Here is a 27,476-nt window from a genome sequence, read left to right as displayed (position 1 = left end):
TTCTTTTGTACATAAATTTTGTAGCCTTGGCTGTACTGGACTTTGTAGACCAGGTTGGTCTGCCTCTGCCTCTGAGTGCTGGGATTACAAATGTGCACCGCTGTGCCTGGCTACATAGGGGCTTTCTAAACTATTTTGGCTAACTAGTCTAATCTCCATTTAGACTAGCTTATTCTTTACCCAGTTCCACTATGATTTTCCTTAACTTTAATAGATTTGTTAACTGAAGGTTATTTTGTTTCTCTTCCAATTCTCCTTTTTGACAATTTCCCATTTCCTGTTCTCACTTTCCTGTTTTTTAAAAAATACATATTATTTATTTATTTCATTTTGTATATGCATGGGTAGTTTGGCTTGCATGTATGTCTGTACACTACATGCATGTAATGCCTGAGGAAACCAAAAGAGTGTTAAATGTCCTAAAACTGGAGTTACAGGGCAGATAGTTTCACCATGTGGCTGCTGGGAATTGAACCTAGGTCCTTTGGAAGAGCAGTCAGTGCTTTTAACTGCTGACCCATCTCTGCAGGCCCTCAAATTTTTTTTTTTTTTTCTGTTTGTTCTTGAGACAAAGCCTCAAGTATCCCTAGGCTGGCTTTAAATTCATTTACATAATGATAACTTTGATAACCTCAAACCACTGATCCTCCTGCCTCCCTCCCAGGTCCCGAGGTTGATCACATGTGTAAACTGCGTGTGTGGCCCTCTGGCCATATCCTGAGCTGGTTTGTTTTTGAGACAATCTCACACTGTAGCCTATGCTGGCATTCAGCTCCTCCAAATAATCCTGCCTCAGCCTTCTGAGAGCCAAGATTAGGGGTACGAACCTGCTTAGCTACTGCTGATTCTTCTTCCTTCTCCTTATTATTATTTCTTAATAGTAAACTGAGACTGGCGAGATGGTTCAATGGTTAGGAGTTCAATCTTTCGGAGGACCCAGCACCCACATTCGATCCAATGCCCTCTTTTGGCCTCATGAATACAAACACTGACACGCACCCAGCTGCAGACACATAAATAATTTAAGGTGAATCTAAAGAGAAAGAAGATTCAGTAAGTTTGTACTTAATACAAATTAATTAAAACACCATGGTTCCCTATTCTAGCACTTAATTCTCCCCTTCCTTCCTGGCCGGGACCTGCTCCAAACATAAATGACTATTGTGCAGAACAAAGAGGGAGCCTTTCTTTGCTGGCGTTCAGCAGCACAAGTATATATTTTCAGGAATCACTGGACTCCTCATTGGAGTGGTTTGCCCAGTAGTGATACAATGTAAATAACAATCCTTTAAACCTCCAATATTAAACAAGCCACAAATGTCTTCAAGTGAAGCGCAAGAGGAATGTGTCATGGGATAGGATGAGCAGAGACCCAACCAGCCCATGACAAGCGCCTGGTTCCTCCCGGGCAGAACCGGCAGGCGCACCCCGAGCTGCGGAGCATCCCTAAAAGCCTGGTGTGCGGGGGCGGGGCCCATCAGAGACTGGGAAGTGACGCAAAACGTGCGTGCGTGCGTACGTGCGTGCGTGCGCGCTCGCTCACAGCGGCGGCGGCGGAGCGGAGAGGCCAGAGCCGGAGACCGAGCTGGGATCGGGCCCCGGGCGGGGGCGGTGCGAGAGGCGCCGAGCGGATCCTGGGGGCGGGGACGGAGCCCGGGCGGGCGGGACTGGAGCAGAGCCCGGGAACGGGGCGGGAGGTCCCAGGGCCGCGGGTTGGGGGGTGGAGCCGCACTTCGTCGTCGCTGGGGTGCCGGGACTCCGGCCGCAGTGCCGCCGCCATCACGGACTTCCTGTGGGACAAGCGCACGGGCCTCGCCGCCAGAACGGTGAGCGCGTCGCCTGGCGGACCTTGGGGCCGTGGAAAGATGGCTACCGCCAGACTGGCAGCGACGGGATGAGACGAAATTGGGAGAGTGGGGCTTTGAAGCAGCAGATTAGCGAGATAGGAGGGAGGGAGGTCGACCCGCTTGTGGGTAGCGGCGAGACCTATAGTAAACTTGTGGGGAGCCATAGAAGTGATGAGGTAGGGAACGGAGCGGTCCCGGACGTGCAAAAGTTGGACCAAGGGTTTAATACAAACCAAAAAGTGTTAGTTGGCAGTGTACAGGAAGAGTTTGACTCTAGGGAATTATTCTGGGTTTTCTGAGTAAGAAAGGAAGAAACAAGTTGAGAAAGTTGGGCTAGATGTGCTTTTCCAGGAAGGACCTGAGTGACTTTGTTGGTAGGTGTCCGAAGTGAGATGGCATTTATGTTAATCAAGATTGGATTACATGGGAAAGTGCTTGCATCTTCTTGGTTTCCTGCCAGCCACTTTAGGCCAAAGCACGTAGGTCACCTTCCTTAACTTTAGGAGGTTGGGAGGAAGTGACCCAGAATGGCAACTAGATGTTGGAGTGAAATGTACAGACCTCATGTACTCAGTCCTGGTCCAACACTGTCCCAGAGATTCATCTTAATCAGCCTGCCCCGTGCTTTTGCTGGGTTATGACAGTAATTTTGCTCTGATTTTTCCCCATTAACCGAAAAATGACTCACGAGCCATTAACCAGTCTAGGTTCATTTACTGGAGGCCAACGTGTCAGTCAAGTATACAGATATTAATTTAAAACTAGTTAGTAAGCTGGGAATGTACCTCAGTTGGTATGGTGGCATGTGCCCACCTAGAATGCATGAGGCCCTGGGTTGGTCTCTGACACTGGGTAAACCCCTACATGATGAGGCTGGTCTGTAATTTCTGCACTTGGAAGTGAAGGTAGGAGGTTTGGAAGACATTCAGGGATATCCTAGGCTATATATCAAAATCGAGGCCAACCTAGTATATGTGAAGTCTGATATCCTTCTTCTCACACAAAGAAAACAAGCCAAGTGTGGTCTTGCAAGCCTTTCGTGTCAGCACTCAGGAGGCAAAGGCTAACAAGCTCTCTGAGTTCAAATTCAGCCAGGGAAGTTTTAGGCCAGCCAAAACGAAGGAAAGAGCCAGGGCAGTGACACACCCTTTTAATCTCAGGATCTGGGAGGCAGAGGCAGGTGGATCTCTGAGTTTGAGGCCAACCTAGTCTAAAACCAAAAAGAAAAAACTCAGTTACTTTCTACATACTAAATACAATGATGATCAGGAATATACAGATGGACACCACAACTTTGTTGTACTCTTTTACAACTTAGTGAAAAATATGGGACCACACTCTGATCTCTAATGTGCTGGTATTTGTTACCAGCTATTTGTAAAATCCTGTAAAACTGAATTCCTGCCCTGTGGCACTCCTAGTGTAGTTGGGGAAGATGGACTGTTAATAACTCAAGCAACAGTATAAATTAAAGCTTTTTTTATTTGCTTATGAGGAACTTGGGATGGCATAGCGATCTTAGATTGCAGCAGAGATGAACTGTGACAGTATTATCAGTCACACACTTGTCACCAATCAACTGTAGCTCAGACCTGAAGGTCTTCATGGAGCGATGTTTAAGGTAGAGCAATTGAATTGAGTTTTCAGCTAAAGTTTGTAGGTGGCTGCTGTGCAGTCCATAAGGAAAAATTGTAAAGACAAAAGCCTGAGGACTTTGTATGCTGAAGGTAGCTGCACGTCTTCAGAAGCAGGCAGTCCCAGAGAATGCTTCTGAAGACTCAGAACCTTCATGTTGTTCTGCTCTTCCTTCCCTTCTAGATGCCTCATCCCCGAAGGTACCATTCCTCAGAGAGAGGCAGCCGGGGGAGTTACCACGAACACTATCGGAGCCGAAAGCATAAGCGAAGAAGAAGTCGATCCTGGTCAAGTACCAGTGACCGGACAAGGCGGCGTCGGAGGGAGGACAGCTATCATGTTCGTTCCCGAAGGTTAGGCCTCAGGAGGAGATGCTGAGTGCAGGGCAATGCTTTTTATTTAATAAATGTTTATTGGTTACATGCTAAGGGCAGTGCTAGGCCACTGAAGGTGACATGGGGCTGGGTATGTAGAACATGTGTTTAACATTCATTTAGTTTTGGGTTCACTTCCTGGCTTGAAAAAAAAAAGTGTTGGTGGTATACATCCATAGTCCCAGCACTAAGGAAGATTATGAGTTCAGGGCTAGTTTGGGATTTTCAGTGAGACCAGCCAGGTCTACACAGTAAGACTCTGAAAGGGGGGAAAATTATTTTTTGAAAGGTGCTTTGTAAAGAAAATACTTAGGGATGAAAGCTATACCCACCATGCATTGTTGAATGGTCCAGATGTATGTAGTTCAGGGGAAACTTACATACTTTTTGTTTTTTAATTTTATGTGTTTTGCCTACATGTATGTCTTGCATTATATGCATCCCTAATGCCCTTGGTGGTCAGAAGAGGGTATGGGATTTCCTTGAAGTGGAGTTACAGATGGTTGTGAGCTTCCATGTGGGTAATAGAAATCAGACTCAGGTTCTCCAAAAGAGCAGCCAGTGCTCTTAACCATTAAACCACCTCTCCAGCCCTTTTCATTTTAGACAAGGTGTCACTGTGTAACCCTGGCTGGCCTAGAACTTTGTATGTAGACTAGGCTGGTCTTGAAATCACAGAGATCCACCTGCCTCCTCTGCTGGAGCCCTACACATCACATTCGACTCTCGGAGGGCTATTTTTCTTAAGAAAGGTATATGTAAATTTGCCTAGTGGGACAAGTGAGAGTAAGTGGGAGCAATGTCTTCAGGTGGCAGGAAGTGCATATCATTGGACTAATAGATGAAGAGAGCTTATGAGCTAACATGAAAGCTAGGACTGCAGGGTCTTAATAATTCAGTGGTATGGAGAAGAATGGGCTGGATCAGAGCAAGGCTGAATTTTATTCAGAAACATTAGCAAACAAATTGGTTCTTTGTTCCCTTGTGTCATTGGAGAGGAAGAGCCTCCCCACTCCCACTCCCACCCCCAGAGGAGTTCTGCCAGTGCCTTGGGAAGGCCTTGGTTGTGCAGGTGTGGGGAAGTACCCTCGGTGTTCTCTTTCCTAAGATAGGATGTTGTGGCATAGTGTAACATTCCTGATGGGGATTTGTTGTCAACAGCAGCTATGATGACCATTCATCTGACCAGCGGTTGTACGATCGTCGATACTGTGGCAGCTTCAGACGAAATGACTATAGCCGGGATAGAGGAGACACCTACTATGACACAGACTTTCGGCATTCCTATGAATACCATCGGGAAAACAGCAGTTACCGAAGCCAGCACAGCAGCCGCAGGAAACACAGACGGCGAAGGAGACGTAGTCGCACATTCAGCCGCTCATCTTCAGTGAGTGCCAGCCCTGGCCTTTGCAATCCCCATTCTTTTTGAGTCCCTCAGGGACCCTGATAAAAGAAGAGTCCCTTTGTTCTCCAAAGCATGAACACTGAAGTGGGCACTGAGTTTGCCTACCCTCTTGGAAGCTCTCTGACTCTTGAGGGTCCCCAGATCTACTTTGGAGATAGAAGGGCATGCATCCTTTATGCCCTCAGTGATGTGTTGGATATATTGGATATATATTGGATATATTGTGTTGGGAGCAGCTGCTCTGCCCCAGAGGCCTCTTATCTTTTAATGAGGACCTTGGTTTTCAAAGGCCTGTGTTTCCTGAGCCCTGGCCTCTGTGGCCAGTCAGCAGGCCAATTTGGGAGGCAAGGGAAGATTGCGTCTGCCTAAAAGGGTCCTTCATAGAGCATGGGGTTGTGGGTAACACTGGCAACATCATCACTTTTCTGCTCTGCCCATGCCTCTGCCTGTCCTGATTTGGGTTTGGGAACTTGGGGTTATGCGCCGCTCTCTCTTCTCACACCAATCCGGCCTTAGCACATCTGACGTGTTCCCTTCCACTGTCCCCCATCATCGTCTGTCCCCCCTGGCTGGGCGCCTGTGACCGGTGACCCCTCCACCACCCACCCCGCCTCCCTCCGGCCCCCGATCCGACACCTGGCTTGCTCCGACCCCCCCCACCCCCCGACAGCAGCACAGCAGCCGGAGAGCCAAGAGTGCAGAGGACGACGCTGAGGGCCACCTCATCTACCACGTCGGGGACTGGCTACAAGAGCGATGTACAAGCCAAATCGTAACAATCCCATAGCCATCCTAATGTCCCATGCCAGCCCAGGTCACAGCCTCTTTTGCCTTTTCTCAGTGGTGTTGCTCATCTGGGTGGTTTGAGTTGCTGTTGAGAATTGACCTGTTGTCCAGTCCCAGCTCTCATGGCCCCTGGGTTAATGGTGGTGGGAGTCACACAGGGGTTTTCTTCCCCTGCGACCATCTATATCTGTTCCCCGTTCCTTCATCTCACCCCAGGTTGCTGTGCCTTATTTTCTTCCAGTTGATCTCATTCTTCCCCCCCCCCTTTCTCCCTCCCTCTCCCCGACCCTGCTTTCTTTCGTTTCAGATGAAATTGTAAGCACGTTAGGAGAAGGGACCTTTGGCCGCGTTGTACAATGTGTGGACCATCGAAGGTAACTGATGGCCTGCCTCTTACTCCACATCTGTCAGGCATCTGGTCTATTTGCAGATTAGACAGGCAGAATTTCTTAGTCCTTAAACTGATCTATTCGTTCTGAGATGTTCTCGGACCCAACAAAAGCCTCCCTGTTGCCCCACAGGGGTGGAGCCCGAGTTGCCCTGAAGATCATTAAGAATGTGGAGAAGTACAAGGAAGCCGCTCGACTGGAAATAAACGTGCTGGAGAAGATCAATGAGAAAGACCCTGACAACGAGAAGTAAGCTGAACATACGAGGAGGCTAAGGGTTTCTCCCTCCTTTTCTGTAGAGCAGACTGGCCTTGAGCTCATAGAGATCCTCCTGCCTCTGCTTCTTGAGTGCTGAGATTAAAGGGTGTGCCACCACACCCAGCCCATTCATCTTTCGATTACAGGAGAGTAGTAGATGATTAAGAGAGTTGTGTAATCCTTTCCAATTTTTTCTGACACCTGCAGCCTGGGAAAGGCTCTGCTGTTGATGAGCATCACTGTTGATGCCTGCATCCCAGCCACTTGGGAGAAAAGGAAAGACAGATTGGAAGCTTAGGGCAGCCTGGGAAGTTTAGCAAGAACCTTTCTCACCAATGAAAAAAGTGCTGTAAGACCCAGGGATGGAGTACGAGGCAACTGTCATACAGGGTCCTAAGTTCAAACCCCAGTACAACACAAAGAGTCACACAATTGTTCGGAAGTTAAGGCAGTCACAAGTTTGAGACTAAGGTTGGAGAGATGGCTCAGCAATCAAGAGTGATAGGATAGAATATGAGTTCACTTCCCAGCACCCACATAGAAGCTCACAATAGCTCCAAGGGAGCCAAGCAGTGGTGGCACACACCTTGAATCTCAGAGCCAAGCAGATCTCTCAGTTCCAGGATAGCCAGGGCTAGCAGAAAAACCCTGTCTCACAAAAGCAAAACAAAAAAATAGCTGATGACACACACCTATAATCCCAGCACTGGTGGAAGCAGTATCTCTTGAGTATCAGGCCAGCCTGTTCTACAAAGCAAGTCCAAGACAGCCAAGGCTACACAGAGAAACCCTGTCTCAAACAAACAAACAAACAAAAAAAAATAGCTATAGGAAAATTAAGCACCTTTAGACTCCTCAGAAATCTGCAGTCCCATGCATTTAACTCATACATAATTAAAAATCTTTGAAAGAAAATGTGGGACTGGAGAGATGGCTCAGAAGTTAAGAACACTGGCTGCTCTTCCAAAGGTCCTGAGTTCAATTCCCAGCAACCACATGTCTCACCACCATCTACAGTGAAATCTGGTGCCGTCTTGTGGCGTGCAGGTAGAACACTGTCTACATAATAAATAAATCTTTAAAAGAAAAGAAATGTGGGGCTGGTAGTTGTGGAACACTTTCTTGAAACGCAAAAGGACATGATTCTAATTGAGGAAGAGTAATAAGCTCTGAAACTGCAGTAACAGTTTTGTTCACCCCGCATTCATAGACTAAATTGAGTATGATTGTTATACAAAGGTTTGGTTGTTTTGTTTGTTTGGGGGCAATATCTCATTTAACCCAGGCTAGCTTCTACTCATTCTTGTAGCCAAAGGCAAGGATAACTTGCCTTTGCCTAGGATTATGGGAATGTACCACTGCACCTAGTTTTGTGTGGTACCAGGTATTAAGCTGTGTATCTAGGCAAATACTTTACCAACTGAGCCATATCCCCAGCCCAAGTAAGATTTAACAAAACATTAAGTGTGAACTTGGGCCATAGTGGCTGATTGTAAAGTTCCAGAGCTGGAGTGGGATGTAGTGGGTCATGAGTTTGTGCTTCAGGAAGTGTTCCAGGTTATGGCAGACAGGGCTCAAAAGAGACCCAGAAGTAACGAAAAGGGCAGTTTGTAATTGGGAGACCATATTGTTGCAAATTTGTGCTAATAGCTCTTCAGCAAATAGTTCTTTTGGGGTTTGGGGGTGTTGTTTTGTTTATTTGAGACATGATCACACTATATAGTACAAGCCAGCCTCAAATTCATGGTGACCCTCCTGCCTCTAGATTCCTGAGAGCAGAAATGCACCATCCTATCCTACTTAACAAAAAGATTTTGTTTTCCTTGTCTTGAGGGCTGGGCCCTGAACATGGCCTCCTGCATGCTGGCCAAGTGCTGACTTCTGAGTTACAGCCCCAGGCTAGTAAGTAGGTTTTGAACTATTCAAGATGTTACAAAATTATGATTTGGAGTTTAGGAAGTAGTGTTGTTTCTTCCAAAAAGACCACTCTCTAGCTTAACTGAGTTTTGTTGATTATTATAAGTGACAGGTTATCATGTGGCTCAGACTAACCTCAGAATCACTGTGTAGATGAGAATAACCTTGATTTTATGGTTCTCCTGCCTCCACCTCCCAAGTGCTGAGGGTACAGCTTCATGCCATCATAACTGCTGTATGTACTGCTGCAGTTTGATCCTTGGGCCTTGTACATGCTAAGTAGGCACTCTACCAACTGAACTACTTTATTAATGATACTAACTGCCATGTTTTTATACAACCGTGGAATCAACAACTGTGCAGTTCTTCCTTTTGGTGGGGTGGTGGGCTGGTGGGAGCTTATTAGACATCCAACTCCCCCTATCTCTCCCCAGCCTCTGTGTCCAGATGCTTGACTGGTTTGACTACCATGGCCACATGTGTATCTCCTTTGAGCTTCTGGGCCTTAGCACCTTCGATTTCCTCAAAGACAACAACTACCTGCCCTACCCCATCCACCAAGTGCGCCACATGGCCTTCCAGCTCTGCCAGGCCGTCAAGTGTGAGTGGGGTGGACTGAGGAGGACACTGGGGAGCCTGTTCTTCTATTAGACCTCTTCTGTGTAAGCAGTCAGGTTACCTGCACACCTGCCATTGTCCTGACATCTCCTCCTCTGACCTAACTCCTTGACTGATATTTTGCTCTCACTGACTGCTCTTTCTCCACACCTCCAGCACTTACTGTCTTTTCCTCATCCCCTCTCTCTTGGAGAAGTGCTGTACAACAAGCACAGAATATTCTTGGTATAGTCTTAGGTTTGTCTAGTGAGGAGCTCTTCTACAAAGCAGATGGAAGAACACTGGATCATCTACCTGAGGCGCCAGCTTCAGAACCAGAGCACTCCTTCCTCTTCACAGTGATTAGTATTACTGAACTGATTTTGCAGAACGTCTGACAGTCACATAGATCAAACATAAGATCAAACAAAAACTCCCACCTGCAGCACACTGCTGTTTTCTGTCAGATGAACTATCTCTGCGTTTTAGATTACTGAGGTGCTTAGGCCAGGCATTTTTTTATTTAGTTGGAGAGCAGAGAGTAGCCCTGTTTAGAGTATGGGCCTGTCTCCTCGCTAGCTTTGTTCTTGATACTCACTAAGGGGTCAGATGCTGGCAGTTAGCACTAGCCACCTGGAGCAAGCCTGATCTAGCCTTTTCCCCTGCAGTCCTCCATGATAACAAGTTGACACATACGGACCTCAAACCTGAAAATATTCTGTTTGTGAATTCAGACTACGAACTCACCTACAACCTAGAGAAGGTAAGATGAACAGGGGCTGCCCTCTGTCCAAAGGGGCAAACAGCTGGGCCACTTGCTTTTGGTTACTGCTCTGTGTTCTTTTACTGCTCTTTCCCGGTGTGGCTCCAGCTGGGTAAAAACAGTGTACCACACTAACTCAAAGGGGAACGATTTAAGAAGATTTAAATTGAAAGACAATTTGGAAAGTTTTTCAACAGGGTGAAAATGTATACACTGCCTTTTTTAGGAGTGCATTTCTGTGTGGTAGGAAAACTCAGCTTGCTTGACTGTCAGAAGTCTCAACACTAAAGGTCGTCTTTACCCTTTGCTACATATTACAGATTTTCAGAATGCACCAGACAAGTGGGCCTAGCCTTCTGGTGCTTAGAGACTTCCATATTACTCCATAATCATTTCTTAGTCTTCTTCCTTTACTACTCAAAGTACTGCTGTGAGAGCTCGGTGTGTTGGCAAATGCCTATAATCCCAGCACTTGGAAGGCTCTGAGGTAGGAGGATTGCTGCAGATTTCAAAGCAAAGATACATGGTGAAATCCTGTTTTAAACAAACAACAACAAAGTACCAGGAGCCAGATTCTCCTGGGAGTATAGGAGTAGGCAACATTTTTCAGACTCAAAAGCACCTTGGTCTGTGAATCTCAGTCTGACAAGAGATTCATTCCCATCTGCTTTGCTCCTAGAAGCGAGATGAGCGCAGTGTGAAGAGCACAGCTGTGCGGGTGGTAGACTTCGGCAGTGCCACCTTTGACCACGAACACCATAGCACCATTGTCTCCACTCGCCATTACCGAGCCCCAGAGGTCATCCTTGGTAAGGGAGCTCAGGTCTGCCCAGTGTGGGGTCATGTGAGGGTAGCATATCCTAAGCATCATAATACCTCTTCCTCCTCACCACACAGAATTGGGCTGGTCACAGCCATGTGATGTGTGGAGCATAGGCTGTATCATCTTTGAGTACTACGTTGGCTTCACCCTCTTCCAGGTAAGTGGTGGGAATATTACTGAGCTGCTTGATTTCTTGATTTGCCAAGGACATGCCTACTGGGTCCTCCACATTGCCCATCTGGCAACTAGTCCCCAGCATTTTTTCCCAAGTTCTGTGCTTAGACCTGTCTTTGTTTCCCAGACCCATGACAACAGAGAACATCTAGCCATGATGGAAAGGATCCTGGGTCCTATCCCTTCTCGGATGATCAGAAAGACAAGGTGAACCTTGAACAGGAAGGACTTACACCCTTCTTTCCACAGAATTTGTCTGTTCCACACCATTTCCTCCCTAGCCCCCACTTATTTTCACATGGGTAACCAAGGGAAAGCATTTATAAAGGGGACCTTCTGATGCACCAACTTCCTTCCCCTCTAGAAAACAAAAATATTTTTATCGGGGTCGTCTGGATTGGGATGAGAACACATCAGCTGGGCGCTACGTTCGTGAAAACTGCAAACCACTGCGGGTGAGCCCAGGCAGGGATAAATATTGTCCACAATCTAAAAGGTTGCTTCTTTGTTGGTGTGGTAAGCAGAGGTTAGGACAGGAGGGGAGGAGTGCAGAAAGAAGACAATTTGATCAACAATGGACAGAGAAGAGAGAATGGTCTGGCAGAGACAAGGATTCTTTAGGTCAGACAGAAAAGAATAAACTAACTTTGAAGAGTTCACATTTTAATGTGGAGCTAAAGAAGATTGAAGAAGTTGACAAGGATTTACAAGTATGAAGGAGTAATTGTGATAGTGGGAAGGTAGGTTGAGCTGTAACATCAGAAACCTTGGTCATAACGTTGTGTTAAGGTAGCTTTCAAATTGCATGTAAAACTGAGCCTTGGTTCTTTTTCCAAAAGGAAAAGTAGGGCTGTCTAGGAAGCAGGGACAGTGCATAGTTCCAGATTAGCCAGGTGTATACAGTGAGACCCTGCCTTGAAAAGGAAAGAAAGATAATAAGCTTTGTAAGGCACCCTGCCTTAACTTATTCCTGCCCTCCACCAGCGGTATCTGACCTCAGAGGCAGAGGACCACCACCAGCTCTTCGATCTGATTGAAAGTATGCTAGAGTATGAACCTGCTAAGCGGCTGACCTTAGGTGAAGCCCTTCAGCATCCTTTCTTCGCCTGCCTTCGGACTGAGCCACCCAACACCAAGTTGTGGGACTCCAGTCGGGACATCAGTCGGTGACAATGAGGCTTTGGACCCCTCCTGCTTCTTGTGTAGCAGTGGGTGTCCAGTCTAGGACACTGGTGCTTTTTTATACAAAAGAACAGAGCCAGAACTTACCCCCTTTCCCACCCCTGGCTCCTTTATACCTGTGAATATGTGAAATAGTGTAAATATGACAGAACTTGTACCTATAGCTTCAGCGCCTGCTTTGTATATACTGCTATTTACACTCTTCCAACCTCATCTCATGTGAAGTTGGATGGGGGGCAGATGAGGTAACCAGGTGGTGTCTACCCCATGTTTTATAAGAGATTTTGTACAGTCTTTGTGAAATAAAATTACATGCTTCATCTGGACACACACCCCCATCCCTGAAATTTGAGGATCAAGGGAACTGGGGTAGACCGGTGAGACTGTTGGTAGCCATTCTGCATTTGGGTACAAAGGTGGAGCCTCTTTGCCCTATCAAGTTGGAGCTAGACTCTGAACGTACGTGCTTTGTATTCAAGGTAGTGAAGATTAAAATAGATGCAATCAGGTAGAACTTGTGTGATCTGGAGTAGTTAGTGTTGGAAAATAGCTTTGACTCTGTAAATAAACGGGGTTGTGACGGTAGCCGTGAGGCTGTCCCCTCCAGTGGATTCTGAAACCCTTGTGGAAAACTCCCGCCACTGGCCGATGCAGAGATTTCGCTTGTATGCTGCCTTTGGTGAGGCTACCTGGGATATGTAGTTCATTCCTGCTAGGAGGTCACGTGGAGGAAGTGCGCGGCCAGCCTGCGAAGACTGGCTTAGTGCTATCACGTGAGGAGCTTTCCGCTTTGGGTTTCTTTTTAATAAGGCGCAGGCGCAGTTCGCTACTGCTGCGGGAATCTCCCCAACTCTTCCGGTTGGTTCGGCCAATTGGAGCACAGAGAAGCGGGTGGCTCCGGCGCACCGGAGGGAGTTCTCTGGGCCGCTGCCGCAGCCGTACAGCCGCGGCAGGGGCTGTCGGGCTCGGTTGCAAACATGGCTCAAAGCAGAGACGGCGGGAACCCATTCCCCGACTCCGGCGAGCTTGACAACCCCTTTCAGGTGACTTGCGCCGGCCTCCCTTGGCCAGTCTGTTATTCCCAGGTCTGTGGGGACGGCTATTCCCATTTGTGGCTTTTCACCTAGGGAAAAAGTGTCGCTACCTGGAGGTGACGGTAGCTCGAGACCAGTGCGCATGGGATCTAGGGAAAAGTGGGCCTTGCCCGTGTAATGAGCGGGTTCTAACTGTGCGGGGTGATGGACTCAAAGGCAGATGTTGGGAACAACGGCGTGGCACCAAGGGCTCAGTGCTTGGAGCCACGAGCAGTTTCAGGAAGTTCCTAGGAATTTCCTTGGCACCAATTGCCCGCTGAGCCCACGTCTCTGCTCTCAGGACCCAACTGTGATCCAGCACCGACCCAGCCAGCAGTACGCTACGCTTGAGGTCTACAACCCCTTTGAGAACCGAGAGGTGAGCAATTAGAGGGAGAACAGAAGCGCAGGGAAAGCAGTGTGCCATAAGCCCGGTCTGTGCGTACTGGGGACTTTTTTTGTTGTTTAATTTTTTTTAATGCAGCGAAAAGATGAGGAGCTGTGTGTTTAGCTCCCCGAGAGACGTCATGCAGCCGGAGCAAAGGAGCCATCTAGTTTTGAGTCAGTCCAGGGAAGAAGACTTGTTCAAAGAGAAGCGAGGTTGGGGCTAGTCAGAGTTGAGAAACCTGTTAGGTGTGTCATCAGAAAACCATGAGAAGGACCAGTAAAAGGAATTAAAGGGAGGGGGATGAAGCTCGGTTGGTCGGGTGCTTCTCTACCAAATTCACTGCCCTGGATTTATCCCCACCCCTCACTGATCCTAGCACTTGAGAGGTAGAGGCAGGAGTATTAGACGTTCAGGGTCATACTTGGCTAGTAGCAAATTGGAGACCATAGTGGATTGTATGAGACCTTGTCTCAAAGAAAGAAAAATGCCAAAAGGCTCAGCCTGTTGCCTAGACGAAAAACCTGAGTTCAGTCCCCCAAGAACAATGTGGTGGAAGAAGAAACCAAACTCCCACCATGATTGGAGAGTGGGTACACAGACACATGAACTCTCACACACAATGTGTAAAAAAATGTAATTTTAAAAATTAGAAAACTAGCCAGGGTTAGGGGCTAAGAGTGATGGCTCAGAGGTTAAGAACACTGGCTGCTCTTCCAAAGGTTCTGAATTCAATTCCCAGCATCCACATGGTGGCTCACAACCATTATAGTGAGATCTGGCGCCCTCTGCTGGTGCACAAGCACATGCGCGGGCAGAATACTGTATAAATAATTTTTTAAATTTATTTTTATTTTATGTACATTGGTGTTTGGCTGCATGTATGTCTGTGTGAGGGTGTCAGATCCCCCAAAACAGGAGTTAGACAGTTGTGAGCTACCATGTGGGTGCTAGGAATTGAACCTGGGTCCTCTAGAAGAGCAGATAGTGCTCTTAACTGCTGAGCCATCTCTACAGTCCAAATAAACAAATCTTAAAAACTAAGAAAAGTAGCCGGATGCAGTGGCACACGCCTGTAACTCCAGCACTCGGGGAGGCAGGGACAGATGGTTCTCTGTGAGTTCAAGGCTAGCCTAGTCTACAGACTGAGTTCCAGGCTACACAGAGAAACCCTGTCTTGAAAAAACAAAACAAACAAAAGAAAAAAATTGTAGAAGTTAAGAAGATGATATGTGGATAAGTGCTTTATGTGTTGCTGAAGCATCAGGTGTGAGAGGCTGTGGCCAGGACTACTGCAGCTCCTGAAGGAGTTGTCCACCTTAAGTTCACACAAGAAATACCTTCCTGTCTAGGCACATAGCACAGGGTCGTCAATTCCAATGCTGACACTGAGGCAGAAGGATTGCAACTTCTAGATCAGCCCAGATGCCTGTTGTCTCAGGAACAAAACAAACAAAAAGGTATCTAACTTGTAGGGAAATGCTGCTCACTTGGATGATGTGTTCCTTCTGGCTGCAGATGATTTCAGGCAGGCCAGATCACTGTGTTACAAGAGACTAGATGATCTCTCAGTCCTGTCTCCAACAGCCTCCCCCAGCCTATACGCCTCCCACCCCAGCCCCAGCGACATTGCCGCCACCCTCAGCTCCCACTGTTCAGTCCTCAAGAAAGCTCAGCCCTGCAGAGCCCAAGAACTATGGCTCCTACAGCACTCAGGTAAAGAGGGTGTACTGCTGGAGAGGGAAGGAGAGCCAGTGCTGGGCCTGAGCATCACACCTGCCTCTCTCTTGTTGAGTAGGCTTCAGCCGCAGCAGCCACCGCTGAGCTGCTAAAGAAGCAGGAGGAGCTCAACCGGAAGGCAGAAGAGTTGGACCGCCGGGAACGAGAGCTGCAGCATGTTGCCCTGGGTGGCACAGGCAGTAAGTGGGTCCTGGTGAGAGTGAGAAAGAGTGCTTGACAGCTTGGAAGGAGGTACAAAAACACCAAAAGTATGGGTTCATCAGTCAGACTGCTAAATATGAATTTAATTATAGTTGACACTGCTTCTTAGCCATGGGCTCATAACATCGTGGGCTGTTTTAAAGATTTATTTATAATATTTTTGTTTTATATGTATGAGTGTGTGCCTGCATGTGTGTTAATGTACCGTATATATGTAGTCTACAGAGGCCAGAGGAGGACAACAGATCCTCTGGAGCTGGAGGTACAGGCAGTTGTAAGCCACCATGTAGGTGCTGGGAACCAAACCCTGGGCATCTGCAAGAGCAGCAAGTGTCCTTAGCCACCCAGCAAGCCATCTCTCCAGCCCCTTGAGTGGTGTTCTTAGAAATTCAACCACTGCTATCCACCCCAAGCATTTGGTACTTTACTTCAGTTTCCTATCTTCTAAAATGTTCTTCTCATTTTACAAAGTAGGGAGTTGTGAGGGTTGAAGAAAATCCCCTATGCAAAGTTCTTGGCAGGAGTGTTAGATGTTTCAAATAATGATTTTTTGTGTACTATTATTTTTCTGTTCTGCTTTGTTTTGTCCTGAAAGGATCTTGTTGTGTAGACCAGGCTGGGCTAGAACGTTCTGTTCTCCTGCCTTGCCTCCTCAATGGACTACCATGCCTCCTATTTTCCACCTTCCGTCCCTTTGGACTCATGATTGAGAAGACTTGGGAGTGGAAGGAGCGGGGAGTGTGTCCCTTACTGATTTGCACTCACTTCTGAGGTCTTTTTCCTGTTTTTGTGTCTTATAGCTAGACAGAACAACTGGCCTCCCCTACCGTCTTTCTGCCCAGTGCAGCCTTGCTTTTTCCAGGACATCTCCATGGAGATTCCCCAAGAATTTCAGAAGACAGTGTCCACCATGTACTACCTCTGGATGTGTAAGTGTGAGAAGTCTTTCGGGGAGACAGTAAGTGCCCCAGAACACTGAGCAATATACTTACCATTTCTTCAGGACTGACTCTCTTATTGTATGTGTGTTCTCAGCCCTCCCTTTCCCTCTGTGACCATGCTTAAATGTATTATGAATTCTTGCAAAGTTTTTGCAAGGAGATCATGCCTGATCTGTGGGATTGATCCCCAGGGCAAGGGGACCGTCCTTTCCCTCTGCTGCCACATTTGGTGAGGCCCATTGGGCAGGTATTTATGACACTTGCTTCATCACAGTCCAGAAGGTCTCTTCACCCTGTCCCTCTGCCCCTCAGGCAGCACTGTGGCTCTTCTCCTGAACTTCCTCGCCTGCCTGGCCAGGTTCTGTGTGGACACCAGCAGTGGCTCAGGCTTTGGGCTGTCTCTGCTCTGGCTCCTCCTTTTCACCCCCTGCTCCTTTGTTTGCTGGTACCGCCCGATGTATAAGGCTTTCCGGTAAGTGACAGGGGTGAAAGAAGGTCTGCGGTGGTCCCGCTGCTCCTCCTCCAATCCTGATTTTCTAATTCTCCCACACTTCATTTCTTTTGTCTTTGCAGGAGTGATAGTTCATTCAATTTCTTCGTTTTTTTCTTCATTTTCTTCGTCCAGGATGTGTTCTTTGTCCTCCAGGCCATTGGCATCCCAGGGTGGGGCTTCAGGTGTGTGAGCTGCCATCCTCACCTCGTCCTCCCACTTTTTGCAACTCAGTTATGGGGTAGGAATTGTCCATGAAAGGGGCATGTGGGCTTTCTCAGAGGCTAATTTAACAAGTCAGGAAATTCCTTGGCTAGAGGGTAGAGACAGTTGTAGCTAGGAAAAGGCTGAAAAGGATCTTCCTAGGGAAGGCTATGTCACAATGGTTGAAAGAACAAGGGAAGCTGGGCAGTGGTGGCACACACTTTTAATCCAGCACTCAGGAGGCAGAAGCAGGTGGATTTCTGAGTTTGAGGCCAGCCTACAAAGCGAGTTCCAGGACAGTCAGGGCTGCACAGAGAAACCAGAAAGAATTTAAAAAACAAAAACAAGGGAGCACCTTTAAGTGAGTAGGATCTGTTCTGAATGAGCCTGCCAGGAGACCTAGGAGCTAATGCTTCAGAAATGAGTTACAAGCGTGAAGAGAATAAATGTAGTGGGCCTGGTTCATGAAATGCTGCCATATTGGCAGAGGAAACGACCACTGTTGGGAATAGAGGGTGTTCGCTGCATACCGAGTGAACACTGAGAGAATAGAGCCCCTGCAGAGAGCAGCCCCTCTTCACCAGCACATTCTCCCCACAGTGGCTGGGTCTGTGCTCTCGTGGTAGTGAAAGACAACACAGCTGTGGCTGTGCTCATGCTGCTGGTCGCCCTGCTCTTCACTGGCATCGCTGTGCTGGGAATTGTAATGCTGAAGCGGGTGAGAGGCTGGGTGGAAGGTAGGGCCTGGGGGTGAGCTCATGGGTCCCTAGGGAGTGCAGTGAAGCATTAAGAAGGAACTGGAGCAGGGCAATCAGGGGCGGGTTATCAACTAATGGACTTTCTTGGGTGGGTGAGTTTGTGTGTTTGAGGGAGTGCCAACCCAGTAGGAAAGGCGAGAACAGCAGGATTCTGGTGAGCTTAGGGTGGGATGGTAATGTTTCTGCCATCTTTTTGCAGATCCACTCCTTGTATCGCCGAACAGGTGCCAGCTTTCAGAAGGCCCAGCAAGAATTTGCAGCTGGTGTGTTCTCTAACCCTGCAGTTCGAACTGCTGCCGCCAGTGCAGCTGCAGGGGCTGCTGAAAATGCCTTCAGGGCCCCATGACCCCTACTGGGATGCTCTGGCCCTGCCACCGTGGGAACTAAGGTCCCTGTCCCTGAAGTCTCTGGGATTCAGGGAGGCACCACTGCTTGGTGACTCTTACGGGACCCTTAATTCCACAGCCATGACTCTAAACCTGACTTGGAGGTGTGGGAAGCCCACTGGGACTCAGTCATTACTTGCCTTTATCTCCCATTTGGCCACACTGCTACCACCGCTCACATACCCCAAACCCAGTTTTCCTCTGCTGTGCCAAGGATGTCTTCTTCTGTTATTTAAATTAAAAAAAAAAAAAAAGTGTGACTGAAACTCACCCATTTCCTGGAGATTATGCCATTTGAAAGAGTGTGGAGTGGTGTACTGGAGTGGAGGCACTGCAAAGTACATTGCCAGAGAAGTTGATCATGGCAAACTGGGCAGGGCGGGGCAGGGTGATAGGCCTGGAGACATCAGGAAGCCCCAGCCCCTTTCCATTATTGATGGGCAGCCACTTCTGCTGAGAACTCTCATCCCAGGAACCTGAGGCATTGGGAAGGGCAGAAAATGGGCACAGAAATTTAACTGGCCAGGCTTGTGGGCAAGGCTAGAGATAGAGGAAGGCCTCTCCCATCTCCTCCCATCCCCAGAGTTGCTTTCGGACTACAGCTCCCGGGATGCATTGCAACACCCACCACACCCCTCCGCACTACGCACCATGCCCCATCCTCCACCTCCACAGCCTGACCTGCTGCAGCTGGAAGAGCTAAGGAAGCAGAGCATGGTGGGGAGGGGAGCGGGTCCGCGACCCTGGAGACAGTTTCCGCAGCCTCTCCCCACCAGGCGTCCCTGGATTGCCAAATGCACCTCTAGTCCCTGCATGCAGACCTTAACCCTCTTTTGTAGACTTCTTTGCATCCCTCTCGCTTTTGCCCTCCCCACCCTTCCCTAGTCTCCGGAACGCTACTCTCTCTTCCGTCTGGGATCAGCCCTTCTCTGCACCCCTCTTCATTAAGGAAATGCAATGAGCTGGTGCCCTCGCGTCCTCATCGCTGCCCCGGGCACGGTACCCATTTGGTGGTGGGAGGGAGCCCCTCACTGTCCCTTCGTGACGCCCCTCCTTTGGGCCTCCCTCCAGCTGGCGTCCCTGGGCGATGCCCCAGAAGACCTAGCCAGGAGGTGGGCTTTACAGCAAGGGCGCTGGATAGGATAAAGAACCTGGCCTTGGGCGCCTCTGAGATGCTCCCAAGTATCAAGGGGGACCGAGCGAGGTGTGGGCAACCGGGCGGCAGGCATGATGCCCTCCCCTAGTAACTCCAGCCGCTCGCTGACCAGCCGGCCCAGTACTCGGGGCCTTACTCACCTCCGCCTCCACCGACCCTGGCTGCAGGCCCTGCTCACATTGGGGCTGGCCCAGGTGCTCTTGGGCATCCTGGTGGTAACCTTCAGCATGGTGGCCTCCTCTGTCACCACCACCGAGAGCATCAAGAGGTCCTGCCCATCTTGGGCTGGGTTCTCGGTGAGTCGGGTACAAAGAATGCACAGTACTGGGGTGGGAGAAGCTTCTCAGGTTCCACGCCTCCTCACCTGCAAGCCCACATGCTCGTCCTTCCTTCCTCTCCCGGGCCTCTCCCTCCTTGCAGGGCTGGGTGCATCCTGTGGCGAGGGGCTCACTTAAGGTGCTTCCCCTGCCAGGCTGAGCCTGTGCCCACTCTGTCCTTAGCTGGCGTTCTCCGGGTTGGTTGGCATTGTGTCCTGGAAGCGGCCATTCACTCTAGTGGTAGGTGCCAAGGCTCGATGTCCACTGGGAGGCAGGCGCCCAACACCAGACGGGATACCCTTTCTACCCTCAGGAAGGGAACTGGCTTTCCAGTTGGTGCCAGGCTGGCAGAAAGTGTCTGTTAGGACTAGAGGGTGGCTTATTTCTGTGGAAGAGCAGTAGCAGTACTGGTGAAGGTCTCAGCCCTGAGATGACACCATCTTTCCCCTAGATCTCTTTCTTCTCCTTGCTCTCGGTGCTCTGTGTCATGCTCAGCATGGCTGGCTCCGTTCTCTCCTGTAAGAATGCTCAGCTGGCTCGTGACTTCCGAGAATGCTCCATGGTGAGATTTGAGGTGGGAGACCTGGAAAGAACTGGTTAGGGGAGGTATGCAGGACCCCTGCGTGTGCTCTGACCCAGGCTGCCTTGCCCTTTCCACTCCAACACAGGAAGGGAAGGTCTGTGTGTGCTGTCCCCCTATTCCACTACACAGACCCTGTCCAGAGTGGGGCCAGGAGCTGAAAGTTGCCCTTAACTCTACCTGTGATGAAGCCCGAGGGGCCCTCAAGGTGAACATGCCCTCCCCATTCCTGCTGCCCTCCTCTCCTCAGGTTCCTAAATATTAGGGTTTACCCTTCCTGGGTTCTTTACCAGTCTCCTTTATCTTCCTTTCTCCAGAACCTGCTCTTCAGTGTCTGTGGGCTCACCATTTGTGCTGCAATAATCTGTACCCTCTCCGCTATTGTCTGCTGTGTCCAGATCTTCTCCCTGGATTTGGTGCATATGGTAAGAAGGGAGCCAAGGCCCAAGCAGACAGATGTGGTAGGAGCCAGGGGTATTTGCTGGGATTAGGCCTGCCTAGCATAGCTACAGGTCTGGATTTTGAGCATGGGGCTCTGGGTCACCTGAGAATATTAATTGCAGTGATATTTAGGGCCAAAGGGAGAATGAGGAAGACTGGATGGGGTGAAATCGAGAAGATCCTAGATGGAGGTAGGGATAAAGGATTAGTAGTCCTGTGGTGACAGGGAACAGGTGACAATTACAGACAGATGTAGAACTAAAAAGGAGAATTATATGGGTGGGCAAGGCCTGAGCTGGAGGTGCAGAGTGGGGCCAGGTTGAAGAAGGAGCTGGGTGTGGTTGTGGAAGGGCTGGAACTGGATCTTCTTGGTGGAGGTAAGGCCATAAAAATAGTAGAAAAGAAAGAAATTTGAAACTAGGCTTGCTCCCTAGCAGCTGGCCCCTGAACGCTCAGTCTCAGGCCCCCTAGGGCCCCTGGCTTGTACATCCTCACCTCCTGCTCCTCTCCTACACACCATGCTGGACCTGGAGGAATTTGTTCCACCTGTGCCCCCACCGCCCTACTATCCTCCAGAGTATACCTGCAGTTCAGAGACAGATGCACAAAGGTAAGGCTGGGCGAGGTCCTGCTGGGGGACCTAAAGAAGATAACTGGGGCTGGGCCTTGGACTGGTGGGGAGGCAGAGTGTGGAGTAGGAGTTATTTTCCAGGCCCTGATCCTTTCCCTCATCCTGCCAGCATCACGTATAATGGCTCCATGGATAGCCCAGTGCCCTTGTACCCTACTGATTGCCCCCCTTCTTACGAGGCCGTCATGGGGCTACGAAGAGACAGCCAGGTGAGGAAAGGACTTGGTGCTGCTGGGAACAGTGTATAGAGCCTGGAAAGCTGCTTGATAAGGATGCCAGCAGTTCTCGTGATCTCTGTAGCACACCTACTGTCAGTTTTGATCTGCCCTAGAGCTGCTGAGGTGGGTGGGAGATGAACTAGTATTTCTCTATTAAAGATGTGCGGCTGCGTGTAATAGTTCACTCTTGTAATCCCAGCACTGGAGAAGCAGAAGCAGCAAGTCCACAAGATCGAGGGCAACCTGGTCTACATAGAGAGTTCTGGTCCAACCAGGGTCTTCAGTGACCCTGTCTCAAAAAGTAAATAAAAATGAAAATATAGAATCTGATGCTCTCATAAGTGACTTACACAAAGTTAACTGTAGTGAAATATGCCTATAATCCTAACACTTGGGAAGTAGAGGCAGCAGTAGTAGGAGTTCAAAAGCTAACCTAGGCTATCCTGTCTCAGAACACAAACCGAACAAAAAGCAGCTAACTCATATACAGACAAAGCTGGTTTGGAATCTCTGGTCTCCAGAGCTTTTTCCAGTCACCGGAATGGCCATGTCGGTGTGAAGGGCTGGACTTTCGATCCTGTGTCTTTGCAGGCCACTCTGTTTGATCCTCAGCTTCATGATGGCTCCTGTGTCTGTGAGCGGGTGGCCTCCATTGTAGATGGTGAGCAGAGTGAGTGGGTAAGGGCAGGGTGGGGCCATAAGGAGCAGAAAAACAAGGCTGAGTCCAGCTGACAGTTTGGAATTGAGGACTGGGTCTGTCTGTCTCCTTGAGAATTAAGCTGGAATCAGAGGCCTCAGGAAGAGCAGCTGCTCTCCTGCAGTCCTACCTAGTCCTACCCTTGCCACCCACAGTGTCCATGGACAGCGGGTCCCTGGTGTTGTCAGCCATTGGCGACCTGCCTGGGGGCTCTAGCCCATCAGAAGATTCATGCCTGCTGGAACTCCAGGGCTCTGTGCGCTCCGTCGACTATGTGCTCTTCCGCTCCATTCAGCGCAGCCGGGCAGGCTACTGCCTTAGCCTAGACTGCGGCCTGCGGGGTCCCTTTGAAGACAGTCCCTTGCCACAGCGACCCCCGAGGGCTGCCCGCTCCTATTCCTGCTCAGCCCCAGAAGCCCCACCCCCACTGGGTGCCCCCACAGCTGCTCGCAGTTGCCACCGGTTGGAGGGCTGGCCACCCTGGATGGGACCTTGCTTCCCTGAGCTGAGGCGACGGGGCCCCCGAGGAGGAAGCCGTTCCACTGCGCCCCCTCCTGCCCGAGCCCCAGCTCGACGCTTCAGTGATAGCTCAGGTTCCCTCACCCCACCCAGGCACAGGCCTCCTCACCTGACACCCGCTCCACCGCTGCTGCTGCCAAGGTCTCACAGCGACCCAGGAATCACCACCTCCAGCGACACTGGTGAGCCATTCCTTCGCTGGTTCAGGGAAGGGTAATCCACCAGGATTGGGAGCCTGTGAGGTTCCTGAAGGGCAAGAAAGTGAAATTACTCCCGCAGTGCCCTTCCTGAGTGCTCACCTCCGAGGAAGAGGCTTCATGGCTAACCAGGAGGGAGGACTTGTTTTTTTTTTAAATCATTTCCACAGCGCCTAAGCCTGGGCTACATAACCATTCAATGTATAGCAAGAGATCAACTCTGCGAGTTACTGAGAAAAGAGACAAAATGAAATGGTTCACAGCTACACAGGAAGTGCCCAAACCCCTATCTGGTTACCCTAAGCAGAGCTGGTACTGAAAGGAGGCTGCAGCGGTGAAGGACAGCTCTGTAGATGCCATCTTCCTACATTATACCGTCTAGCTATAGGCAGAGATGATCACCTCTGGAATGATGATGGAGTGTGAGAAACAGGAAAATCCCATTGAGCTTGGACTCTCACTGGACAGTGAGCGGTGGGAGGAGCGGTGTGTTCATATAGTACTCTCACACTGGCCTTTTTTCTCCTCCCCAGCTGATTTCAGGGACCTTTATACCAAAGTGCTTGAAGGAGAAGCTGCCTCTGTCTCCTCTGCAGACACAGGTCAGGCGTGTGCCTAGGCAGCAGGAAAGTGTGGGCCAGCGTGGCCCCCACACACACATTCCATGTTCTTTCTCTGCAGGGCTCTGCTCTGAAGCCTGCCTTTTCCGTCTAGCCCGATGCCCTTCCCCCAAGTTGCTACGTGCTCACTCAGCTGAGAAACGCCGCCCAGTGCCCACCTTCCGGAAGGTTCCGCTTCCTTCAGGTCCTACACCTGCCCGCTCTCTAGGGGACCTGAAAGGAAGCTGGCCAGGCCGGGCCCTGGTCACTCGTTTCCTCCAACTGTCCAGGAAGTCCCCAGAACCCGCAGGGACTGGAGCCCATGGATCTAAGCATGTAAGCTTTAGGGAAACTAGAAAGCACCCCTGGGAAAGCCAGGCGCTTTAGGCTGGCCTATATCAATGCCCTGTCCTGTGTCCCCTTTTAGATGCGCAGGAGCCCATGGGGACGACCAGGTCGGGAGAGCCTCCATCTTCGCAGCTGTGGTGATTTGAGCTCTGGCTCCTCCCTGAGGCGTCTCCTCTCTGGGCGCCGGCTGGAACATGGCTTACGTCCACATAGCCTCAGCCTCAATGGAGGCAGCCGGGAGACTGGGCTCTGATTTGGGCTTGCCACAATGAACAAGTCCAGATGAATGCCAGAGCCACAGTCATCCGCTGATTGGGACCAGCAGTCCTCTGCAGCCCTGTGCACTAGCTGGCTCAAAAAGAAACCCGCTGTACACTCTCAAGGTGTTCCTTTCCTGCCTGCCTTTGAAGGCTTCTGCCGCTTGCCTCTGTGCCTCTAGACAGCAGAGCTTCTGTCCTGTGCTGCATGGGTGTTCACACTGTGGGGGAGATGACCCCTACTGACACTGACAGGAAAATTAGCAGCCTCCCCCCAGCATGAGTGCCTCTTTGTGATATCCAGTGGCACTTAGTGGGGGCAAAGGCCTGAGTGTTTGAGAACCCCACGATTTGTGTATTGCAAGTGGTGGTGAGGCAGCAAGAAGAAACACGAATCTAGGTGGCTTTTTAGCTCTGCCACCTCTAGCTGCATGACCGTGGGCAAGTTATTTAACCTTAGCTGCCTGTAAAACATTGTGAACATGACTGTTTGTAACACTGAGTAAGCCTTCAATAAATTTCAACTTCTCCCTTCTATGTTGGACTGTTTTGTGGTTAAAACAGTGTTGGGGGAGCTAGAGAAATGGCTCAGCAGTTAAGAGCATAGGCTGTTCTTCCATAGGACCTAAGCTCAATTCCCAGCAACCACATGGCAGCTCTGTCAGTAATTCAATTTCCAGTGGATCTGACTCCCTCACACAGCAATATGTGTAGGCCAAACACCAAATGTACATTAAAAAACAAACAAAAAAACAGTGGTTGGAGTTTATTAAAGACATATTTTTTTGTTTTTTGCTTTTCCTGTTTTTTTCAAGACAGAGTTTCTCTGTGTGGCCTTGTCTACACTGGACTCACTTTGTAGACCAGGTTAGCCTGGAACTCACAGAGCTCCGTCTGCCTCTGCCTCCCTAAGTGCTGGGAATTGTGTACCACCACTGCCTGGCTGTTAAAGACATTTTTAACATAGGTTTTTCGTTTTGTTTTTAACCTAGCCCTGGTTGTCCTGGAACTCACTCTGTAGACCAGGCTGGCCTTGAACTCACAGCAATCTGTCTGCCTCTCCCTCACTGAGTGCTGGGACTACAGGTGTACGCCACCATGCCTAGTTTCTGGCCTAGAATTTACTGATCTTTAACTCACAGAAATCCTATCTGCCTCTGCTTCCTAATTAAAGGCATATGCCACCAAAACGACTGTTTTTAAAATATATATATATAACTGTATTTATATATTAAATATAAATATATATATATATATATATATATATATATATATATATATATATAAATACTTTGCCTGCATGTATGCCCATGCACCACTTGTGTACCTAGTACCCATAGAGGCCAGAAGAGGGCATCAGACCCTTTGGAACTGCAGTTAGAAATTATTGTGGGGGACTGGAGAGATGGCTCAGTGGTTAAGAGCTCTGACTGCTCTTCCAGAGGTCCTGAGTTCAATTCCCAGCAACCACATGGTGGCTCACAACCATCTATACCTTCTACTGCTCTCTTCTGGCATTAAGGTGTACATAAAGATAGAACATTCGAAATAAATAAATAAAATCTTAAAAAAAAAAGAAATTATTGTAAACTATCATGTGGCTGCTGGGAATAGAACCAAGATCTTCTAGAAGAGCAGTCAGAGCTCCTAAGCACTAGTATTTTGCTAGCCCTCTGTGTTTGTTTGTTTTTAATTATATTTTATTCCCAATCCCTCTGCTCTTGTGCTTGTGTGTGTGTGTGTGTGTATGTGTCTGTATATCTGTGTGTGTGTGTCACGGTGCATGTCTGTGTGTAAGTGTCAGGGTCTGAGGACAGTCTGTAGTAGTCTGTTCTCCCCTTCTATTGTGTGGGCCCCAGGAATTAAACTCAGGTCAGCACGCCTGGTAGTCTTCACCCACTAAGCTACCTTTTGGGGCTGTGACTTGAAAAGATTTGGAATTGAAGAGATTGTCCAGTGGTGAAGAGCACTGGCTACACCTCCAGAGGACCTATCTGGGTTCTATTCCAGCACCCACAGGGCAGCTTCCAATTGTCAGCATTTGGAAGTAACTCCAGTTCCAGGGGAATCTGATGCCCTCCTCTGGCCTCTGAGGGCACAGAATATACATGGTACACATCATATAAGCATGCAAAACAACCATACACAGACATTAAAAAAAAATGAGGGAGCTGTTGGGCCAGGTGTGGTGCACTCTTTTAATCCCAGTCCTCAGAGTAAAAAGTAGGCAGTTGTCTATGAGTTCAAGCCCAGCATGCACTATTTAGTGAGTTATAGGCCACCCAGAGCTACCTTGTGTCAAAAAAATTAAAGAGCAAGAAACAAACAAACAAAAAACCCCAAGGATTTGGAAACATAGCTCAAAAGTGCTACCACTCTTTCAAAACCTTGGTTGGGTTCCAAGCACTCATCTGATGGCCAACAACTATCTGTAACTCCAGTTCCAGGAGATCTGATCTGGTCTTTTCAGACTCTTGCATGATTGTGGTACACACATATACATGCAGGCAAATACACACATAAAAATAAACAAATATTTTATTTTTAATTATTTTAAGCCTAGGGATGTAGTTCAGTGTTGGAATATTTGCCTAGCATTTGAGACAGTCTCTCTACATAGCCCTGGTGTTCCTGAAACTTACTATGCAGAACTCATTATGGCTTCAAATGCACAGAGACCCGCCTATTTCTGCCTCACTAGTGCTGAAATTAAAGGCATGAACCACCATGCCCATTTTTTTTTATGATTTTTTTTTTTTTTTTTTTTTTTTTAGACAGGGCTTCTCTGTGTAGCTTGACTGTCCTGGACTCACTTGAGAGACTAGGCTGGCCTTGAACACACACACCTATTTCTGCCTCCCTGAGTGCCGGAATTAAATGTGTGCACCCACCGCCGCCCAGCTCACCATGCCAGTTTTAAGATGTATTTTTATTTTTATTAATTTTATTTGTATTTTTTCTGTATGAGTGTTTTGCCTGCGTGTATGCCTGTGCGCCATATTCATGCAGTGTCTGGGGAAACCAGATGAGGGAGGTGGAGTCCCTGGACTAGAGTTGCATACAAGGGTGAGCCATGTGGGTGCTGAGAATTGAACCTGGATCCTCTGGAAGAGCAGCCAGTGCTCTTAACTGCTGAACCATCTTTCCATCCCAAGATGTATTTTAATTATGTGTAGATTCACTTG

The 27,476-nt window shown here is 48.9% G+C and overlaps 3 protein-coding genes and 1 long non-coding RNA gene across 26 annotated transcripts; 3 read left to right on the top strand and 1 right to left on the bottom strand.

The window, feature by feature from the left end:
* The first annotated feature begins 1,518 nt into the window (after positions 1-1,518).
* Clk2 (CDC like kinase 2) lies at positions 1,519-12,479 on the top strand. Of its 5 annotated transcripts, none has more exons than XM_021663899.2 (13): positions 1,519-1,826; positions 3,666-3,835; positions 5,021-5,246; positions 5,938-6,022; positions 6,358-6,424; positions 6,572-6,688; positions 9,049-9,215; positions 9,880-9,974; positions 10,654-10,783; positions 10,872-10,954; positions 11,099-11,178; positions 11,336-11,426; positions 11,956-12,479. In XM_021663899.2, the coding sequence occupies exons 2-13, from the start codon at positions 3,666-3,668 to the stop codon at positions 12,139-12,141; spliced, it is 1,497 nt and encodes a 498-aa protein (XP_021519574.1). In that variant the 5' UTR covers positions 1,519-1,826; the 3' UTR covers positions 12,142-12,479. The 5 variants fall into 5 exon arrangements, with proteins under 5 accessions (XP_021519574.1, XP_021518179.1, XP_021518883.1 ...); XM_021662504.2 differs by having other exon boundaries at positions 5,018-5,246; XM_021663208.2 differs by having other exon boundaries at positions 1,549-1,826; positions 5,935-6,022.
* A 414-nt stretch (positions 12,480-12,893) lies between these two features.
* Positions 12,894-19,339, top strand: Scamp3 (secretory carrier membrane protein 3). Of its 6 annotated transcripts, none has more exons than XM_021628546.2 (9): positions 12,900-13,196; positions 13,528-13,605; positions 15,199-15,327; positions 15,410-15,530; positions 16,353-16,481; positions 16,806-16,965; positions 17,067-17,168; positions 17,788-17,924; positions 18,145-18,592. In XM_021628546.2, exons 1-9 carry the CDS (start codon positions 13,131-13,133, stop codon positions 18,219-18,221), a joined length of 999 nt encoding a protein of 332 aa, XP_021484221.1. In that variant the 5' UTR covers positions 12,900-13,130; the 3' UTR covers positions 18,222-18,592. The 6 variants fall into 6 exon arrangements, with proteins under 6 accessions (XP_060248675.1, XP_021484221.1, XP_021482438.2 ...); XM_021627974.2 differs by having other exon boundaries at positions 12,931-13,196; positions 17,788-17,905; XM_021626763.2 differs by lacking the exon at positions 17,788-17,924 and having other exon boundaries at positions 12,907-13,196; positions 18,145-19,339.
* Positions 16,406-19,759, bottom strand: LOC132656899 (uncharacterized). The gene is made up of 3 exons (XR_009594696.1): positions 19,628-19,759; positions 18,603-18,807; positions 16,406-17,493 (listed from the first exon to the last, which is right to left on the bottom strand). It is a non-coding gene; the product is annotated as an uncharacterized LOC132656899 (long non-coding RNA).
* On the top strand, positions 19,485-24,828 carry Entrep3 (endosomal transmembrane epsin interactor 3). Of its 14 annotated transcripts, none has more exons than XM_021658529.2 (12): positions 19,485-19,783; positions 19,988-20,044; positions 20,256-20,366; positions 20,473-20,592; positions 20,702-20,809; positions 21,263-21,435; positions 21,566-21,665; positions 22,266-22,335; positions 22,527-23,072; positions 23,621-23,689; positions 23,769-24,022; positions 24,114-24,828. In XM_021658529.2, exons 1-12 carry the CDS (start codon positions 19,559-19,561, stop codon positions 24,285-24,287), a joined length of 2,007 nt encoding a protein of 668 aa, XP_021514204.1. In that variant the 5' UTR covers positions 19,485-19,558; the 3' UTR covers positions 24,288-24,828. The 14 variants fall into 14 exon arrangements, with proteins under 14 accessions (XP_021514204.1, XP_021513469.1, XP_060248610.1 ...); XM_021657794.2 differs by having other exon boundaries at positions 21,260-21,435; XM_060392627.1 differs by having other exon boundaries at positions 21,260-21,435; positions 22,266-22,344.
* The last annotated feature ends 2,648 nt before the right edge of the window (positions 24,829-27,476 follow it).

The sequence above is a fragment of the Meriones unguiculatus genome, chromosome 1 (assembly GCF_030254825.1).
Source record: "Meriones unguiculatus strain TT.TT164.6M chromosome 1, Bangor_MerUng_6.1, whole genome shotgun sequence".
Taxonomy (NCBI): Eukaryota; Metazoa; Chordata; class Mammalia; order Rodentia; family Muridae; genus Meriones; species Meriones unguiculatus.
The sequence above is the reverse complement of the archived record's forward strand: the minus strand, read 5'-3'. Positions and strand labels throughout refer to the sequence as shown.

Excerpts from the sequence above, each read along its gene's own strand:
- Clk2 (XM_021661819.2), top strand. The coding sequence starts at position 3,666 with ATGCCTCATCCCCGAAGGTACCATTCCTCAGAGAGAGGCAGCCGGGGG. Across the intron at positions 6,689-9,048 it reads AAAGACCCTGACAACGAGAA|CCTCTGTGTCCAGATGCTTG; the intron begins GTAAGCTGAACA and ends ATCTCTCCCCAG. Across the intron at positions 9,975-10,653 it reads TCACCTACAACCTAGAGAAG|AAGCGAGATGAGCGCAGTGT; the intron begins GTAAGATGAACA and ends CTTTGCTCCTAG.
- Scamp3 (XM_021626763.2), top strand. The coding sequence starts at position 13,131 with ATGGCTCAAAGCAGAGACGGCGGGAACCCATTCCCCGACTCCGGCGAG. Across the intron at positions 16,482-16,805 it reads CATGTACTACCTCTGGATGT|GCAGCACTGTGGCTCTTCTC; the intron begins GTAAGTGTGAGA and ends TCTGCCCCTCAG. Across the intron at positions 16,966-17,066 it reads CCGATGTATAAGGCTTTCCG|GAGTGATAGTTCATTCAATT; the intron begins GTAAGTGACAGG and ends TTGTCTTTGCAG.
- Entrep3 (XM_060392606.1), top strand. The coding sequence starts at position 19,559 with ATGATGCCCTCCCCTAGTAACTCCAGCCGCTCGCTGACCAGCCGGCCC. Across the intron at positions 20,810-21,259 it reads CCCTGGATTTGGTGCATATG|CAGCTGGCCCCTGAACGCTC; the intron begins GTAAGAAGGGAG and ends CTTGCTCCCTAG. Across the intron at positions 22,345-22,526 it reads CATTGTAGATGGTGAGCAGA|TGTCCATGGACAGCGGGTCC; the intron begins GTGAGTGGGTAA and ends TGCCACCCACAG.